Raw genomic sequence first — 6,688 nt, forward strand, 5'->3', positions numbered from 1 at the left:
CTTCCCTTCTTCCCTCCTTTCTTTCCTTCCCTCTGCCCCCGCCCCCCCCATGCACTAAAAATGAATATATTATCTACAAGGTTTCAGGATAGACTTTTTAAAAGATACAAAAGGAACAACTTCTTAAGTAGCTTCTAGAGTCCATCTTGGAGAAAATTGAGTGAAAATGTAAGCAAGAGAGTAATAATAGTGTTTAAGGGCCAATGTGTACAAGCACCACAGCGCAGTTAGGGAAGCCCTTCAAGAAAGATAAATGATTAGTTGGGCATTGAATCTTCTTTTACTAAAGAAAGGAAAGTAAACAGTAGAAAATATGAAGCCTAGCAACTACTTGACCTGTGATGGCGAAGGTGAAAGTGATCACACAGAGACAGTAGCAGTTCTAGGGAAGACTTTACTGGCTGACCCAGCAGAGGTGCTGCCCAGTGGCATTACCTCAGCTGTTCAGAAACTCGCAAGATCCAGAAATTCTTGTTGGTTTGGATGTGGGAGACTGACTGCTCCAACCAAATTCACAAGAAATGAAAGCGTAAACAAGTGGCCTGGTGTCAGCACGACTAGTACATCCTGTGTGTGTAGCGGAAGTCGAATGATAAGCAGAAGGATTCTTGGCCTGGATAGTGTAACTACAGATGGATCTTATTTTCTCCTCAGTGCTGATTTATACCAAGATTTCTGTCACATATGGCTTGTTCTAAAACAAAAGGAATAAAACAACAGAGGAGATTCTTAATAGACATAATCAAGATAAAGAAAAAGTATTACTTGATAAGCAATTGTTCAATGGTTAATATGTGTTAATTTTATAGTATAGCTCTCAGAGTTTGGGGATAATTTTGGGGATGAATGTATTTTATATACACATATATATGTATGTATGTATGTCTGTATTAATATTTCATTCCTTTTTTTACAAATACATTTTATTATTGTAGTTTGTAAGAGATTAATTTTTATGCTTTTGAGGTTTTGCACCTTTCCCCATTAGGATTTTTATGCTTTTCCTCCAAACGACATTTAATGAAACCCATCAAAGCTTATTTTTGTTTAATTAAGATGTGTCTATTAATATTGAAGCAAATATATGGTGTCTTCAATTTGATTTCACCCTAGAGCAGAATCTCTCTTCCCTTGGGTAGATATCTGTCAGTATTAGTGTTTATTTTTTAATACCCAATGAATGGCAGGGAGAGACAAAAGAACTCTTATTTTTTATCCAGGAAATATACACATTTGGAAAAATATTGGGAAAAGGGAGCTTTGGAGTGGTCATTGAAGCTATAAACAAGGAAACAGGAACTAAGTGGGCAATTAAAAAAGTGAACAAAGAAAAGGTAAGGCTTATTATCAGCATCATCCTGAGGGCAGTGCCAGGCAGGGTGGGTGGGCAGTATTGTTTTACACTAACACATCTGCCTCTGACCTTGTGGGCTGGGGTCAGGCTGGTCCCTGGGGTCTGTGGGCATTTCTCTAGCCTTCTGGGAAAGGACCAGTTCTTAAACTCAGGTAGACAAGTGTATCTGGAAAAAGCAAATGAAAGGATAACTAACATAACCAATATAACCAAATAGAGCTAAAGGTTACCAGAGTGATTGGAGGTAAGGTCTGATTGTCAGCATGTATTAATGTAGGGCTACTGCCTGGAGATGCCTTAGCCAGACATGAGTCCTGGCACTCTCTCCTGATGTGGTTCTGCACTACTTTTCTCCTGTTCTCCCCTTTCCTTTGATTTCCCATTTCCTCATTGTTAGTTTATTCATCATCCTATCTGCTCTTTTCATTTGAATCGCTTTCCCCCCACCTATCTACTATACTATTTACTTACATCCACTGTATTCCTCACTGGATTTCTCCTGTGCTGGAGAATGACGAGGCTTCTCTTTAAGGGAGAATCTAAGTCCTCAGGTTTTATATCTGTTCATTTTATCAACTTCTAAAAAATTTCTATGCTTAGGGAAAAATTTATATATTTTTCCTTAGATTTCTTTTTTTCTTTAAAGCAACTGTCATGTGTATTGCAATTGTTCTCACTTGTCTTTTATTTTATTTTATTATTTTTAAACTAATTTTTAGAGAGGGAGGACTGGAGAGGGAGAGAGAAAGAAAAACATCAATGATGAGAGAGAATCACTGATTGGCTGCCTCCTACACACCCCATACTGGGTTTGAGCCTGCAACCTGGACATGTGCCCTGATCTGGAATCCAACAGGCAACCCTTCAGTGCAAGGGAAGACCAACTGAACCACACCTACCAGAGCTTTCTTTAGATTTCTGATGATAAATATTACAATTATGAAATGAGATAATAGGTTTTTTATGTATTCCTTAAAACAAATGATAGCAAATTACATAGCATTTCTCCTTAAAGATTAATAAAGTACATGGTCAGTTAATACAGCAGAACATTTTAACGACTCTGAAAATAAGAAATATTTTCAATTGTATAAACTTATACATCTGTTTGTGAATGAAGCTCTTTGTGTTTTTTTTTAAACATTATGGGACAAAGAGGCACAATAACAAACTCATAGTAGCTACTATTTGTGAGTGTAAACTACATTGAACATTTTTAGTTATCATTGTGGTGAGTTATATTTTAGAATTTTAAGACACTTGAATATCTATTAATTGATTCTATTTTTTTTCTGAAAATACAACAAAATCATAAAGAAGGGCATGTCACACATGACTTTGGAGTAAAATGAAAAATTACAGGACTAAGGCCCAACTGACTTAGAACCTCCCGTTGTAAAAACCAGTATCTCTAATAAACACAAGTGAGAATCTTCATTTTCCAAAGCAAAGGACAAGCAAATACTAGCTCAAAAGAAGGAAGTTTCCAGATTAAATATCATGGTTTATACACAACACTCAGTACATCTCCACACTGTTGTCCATGTCCATGAGTTCTCTCGCTCTCTTTTTTCTGTTTTGCTCAATCCCTCCACTCACCCTGCTCTCTCCCTATGAGTCTGTCTCTATTTTGCTTGGTAGTTCAGTTTATTCATTAAATTCCACATATGAGTGAAATCATATGGTAAAAAGGATTAATAAAGTAACATAATAAAGGGAGATCCAGAACTTTACTACAACTCTTCAGAATTTTAGAACCATGATGTTACATGGGATATTATTTCCTTTGCCCCTTGGGCGTCAGGTAGGGTTAGGGTTATACAGTCAGGATATCTGCTTACAATTTTAGGAATTCATAATCTCATACACACATATTGATGCTGAGAGTTTAGAGGACTCTAAGATAGTAAAATAAAATTATATAATCAACATATGAATTGGACAGTATATTACTGTGTTATATACAGGCCAAGCTGTTTGGTGAGGGAGGTAGGGATAGAATTGAGGTGGATTTTAGGAGAAATTGCGGTGAGCTTCCATACCTAGTCTAGACAGAAATTTACTCCTCACAGTCACTATTTCTCTTAACTCTCTTAGGATAGATAACCTTAAAATGTGACTTTCATCCTCCATGGGTAGGACAGAGTGGGTGGCCAGTTTTCTTTTCGCTCCTGCGATGGTGATGCTAATGGGGAAAAATCATGGGAAGCTCGAATGACCCTACTATGTATGTAAAATCTTACTTAGGTAAAGATTGCCTTATGATCAATCCCTTTTCAAACCTTTAAAAAACGATGCATACGCTCCTAAACTTGGAGGGGCAGGGAGGTGTGAGGAAGGAGGGATAAAACCTTTGTTATTCCTTTCAGAGATGTTTTGTGTGCATGAGGACAATGCTTATTTGCAAATGATGGTAATTTAGATTCAATAGGGGTGATGGTGGGTGTGGTGGTAATGGTGTGGGGGCCTGAGAAGTCCTAAAATTTCTTAGATGACCTTGTAGAAAATCAGTGGCTTACACTCTGATGGGAAGCCTTGTTGCTACCTTTACCATTTGCTGGCAGGCTTGGTTAAGGGTTACATGTAAGGAGATAAAGTTGGAATTAGATTGGTCGGAAGGCAAGATCTCAATTTCTCTTCCTCAGTTAATTTTTGAGGCCTGGGGACCAGGAAGTGACAGAATGCAGGGCTGAGTGTAGAATCTCACTTCCCATTGTTTCTTTTGAGTTATATAAATATAGTCAAAGCAGAACAGAACAAAGCAGAAAAACGCTTTGTTTTTATCTTCTCCAATTGATGCCCTTGGAAAGTAGATTGTGTTTTTATTTTGCTAACACCAAAGGATTAACATGATTTGGAAGGAAATACTAAAAAGCATATTAAAAATTAGAGTAATTTTTGCGAGGGGACAGAGACCATATTTTAGCTAATTTATAGAAAAATCCAAGAAACAGATGTAGTTAAAAGTAAAATTATATATAAAATTAGAGGGACATACTTTAATTTTATTATGGAAATAAGTTGCATGTTATTTTTTTTAAAAGAAACTTCTCAAGAAGATGTAGGAAAAATTTAATAATAACTAACTTTTGCCCTAACCGGTTTGGCTCAGTGGATATAGCGTCGGCCTGCAGACTGAAAGGTCCCAGGTTCGATTCCAGTCAAGGGCATGTACTTTGGTTGCGGGCACATGCCCAGTAGGAGGTGTGCAGGAGGCAGCTGGTCGATGTTTCTCTCTCATCGATGTTTCTAACTTTCTATCCCTCTCCCTTCCTCTCTGTAAAGGATCAATAAAATATATTTAAAAAAAATAACTGACTTTTATAGTGAGGTATGTAGGAGTGACATTCCTATGTGAAATCTCTGTGTCTCATTGCTTAAGGCTGGAAGCTCTGCTGTGAAGTTACTTGAACAGGAAGTGAACATCCTAAAAAGTGTGAAGCATGAGCACATCATACATCTGGAACAGGTGTTTGAGACGCCCAAGGTAATGCTTCAGCACGTCTGCATTTTAAAAGGAGTTATTACAAAACAAATCCCATTCCCTTCTGAAGAAATCCCTTTGAGGCACCGTTGCTCGAGTCCTTGGCTTGAGTTTGTCGCTGAAGATGGAGGAGAGCATGCTGGAGGGCTTTCATTATTGATTGTATAATTAGGTGCCTGATGGTTAGATTGATGACTCTAGTGATATTTTTAGGTGGCATATTGAAAATGAATGTTTAAAATTGAAACAACAACAACAAAACTAATAAAGAGAATAAAATAAAATTGAAACAATACCATATACAATCAAACAATGATTAGATCTTCTTTAGAGATAGCTTCATGTTGCTTTGATTCTTGATTTCTCCATTATAGCCTCTTGGAATATTGTCATAACTTTGTAATAAAGTTAGCTTGGGCATTTTTGGCACTAGGTAGAAGATATTTTGTCATCTGTGTCTTACCAACGTGTGTAATCTTCCTTCTTCCCCAGATGCTCTCATTCTCTCTGAATGCCTGTGATTTTCATTCAGAGTTGTTCTGAAGCCTGGGATCTGCTATTCTGCCTCCAGGTTGTTTAGGTGCCTGTGGGCTTGGGTGATTCTCAGTTTGGAGGCAAAATAATGTAGTGATTAGGCACCTGGACTCTGGCGTCAGATTGCCTGTGCTTCTGAATCCTGGCTCCGTTATTGCTATGAGACTATGACAAATTACTCAACCTCTCTATATCTCAGTTTCCTCATCTGTAAAATGGATTTAATAATAGTATCGACTTCACTTAGTTGCTATGGTTTCTTGTGAGTCCAAATGCTCTCCAGATTGACACGATTATTTCTAATAATTATAAAGAGACTTTAAAAAAACTTTTGTTCCTATAACTTTTATCAGTGTACGTATTTAAAATTGATGTCAATTTATGTTGTAAGTTAATGTAACTGTTCCTTCTAAATAGTTCACTGCCTCACCATCTCATATACCAAAGACCTTTGCAGTGCTGTCAGAAGAAATATGGCCTTGTTCAAAAGCTTATGTGTGTTAGACTTTCCAGAATAGTTACTTCTGAAATTCTAAAGCATCCCCGGGTTTAGTGAATCAGAATTTTGACTATAAAAGGAAAAGGTGTTAACCTTCTCTTCCTGTTTTCATGCTTGCCGATTGAACACAGAAGTTCCATTCCTGGTGGTTATAGAATAGAATCAGGCCCCAAAATCTTAAAAACAGCAACAGAAACCTAGCAGCATAGAATAGAATGGAGACAGAAAGGGTATTCTGTGACTGAATAGCAGTAGGTGTGAAAAAGACTTGCATTTTAGTTGATTGGATCTTTTTTACTCATTAGATGACTTGACTGTCTGTTGAAATACCTAAAGTGATCTTAATGCGCATCAACAGAAACAGCAAATATGGAAGAGGCATTTCATCTCTGGCTTTTACCACTCGCAGCCCATTAGTCACGGAGTCCCACTGCTTCTTTCTCCTGGGGATCTTTCACGTCCTTTCCTTCTTCCTCTTCTGTCACTCTTCGGTGCCTCGCATCTGCCTCTGTGAACAGGTCAGCATGCCACGGTGTGCAAGCCACATCTGGTGCGTGCCTACTTTTTATGGCACATAAGCTAAGGTTCTTTTATATTTTTAAAAGGTTGAAAGAAATTTAAAGCATAATATTACATGACCTGAATATTATATGAAACTGAATTTTCAAAGTCCATAAATAAAGTTTCATTGTATTGTTTATGCTGTAACTGCGGAGTTGTGTAGCTACAAAAGAGATTGTATGGCCCACAAAGCTGCAAGTATTTCTTGTCTGGTTCTGGCCTTTACAGCAAAAGCTTGCTGAGCCCTACTCCACAT

The 6,688-nt window shown here is 37.5% G+C and overlaps 1 protein-coding gene across 3 annotated transcripts in view; it reads left to right on the forward strand.

Annotated features, from left to right (window-relative positions):
* The window catches only part of STK33 (serine/threonine kinase 33), a 128,508-nt gene that overhangs the window by 75,689 nt on the left and 46,131 nt on the right, over window positions 1-6,688 (forward strand). For 2 of the 3 annotated variants that reach the window (XM_006763490.2, XM_015563734.1), the window contains exons 4-5: window positions 1,221-1,334; window positions 4,737-4,841. In XM_006763490.2, coding sequence (XP_006763553.1) covers window positions 1,221-1,334; window positions 4,737-4,841 — 219 coding nt within the window. The remainder of the gene's footprint in view (window positions 1-1,220; window positions 1,335-4,736; window positions 4,842-6,688) is intronic. The other variant, XM_015563733.1, reaches the window with a different exon arrangement.

The sequence above is a fragment of the Myotis davidii genome, unplaced genomic scaffold (genome assembly GCF_000327345.1).
Source record: "Myotis davidii unplaced genomic scaffold, ASM32734v1 scaffold118, whole genome shotgun sequence".
Lineage (NCBI taxonomy): Eukaryota > Metazoa > Chordata > Mammalia > Chiroptera > Vespertilionidae > Myotis > Myotis davidii.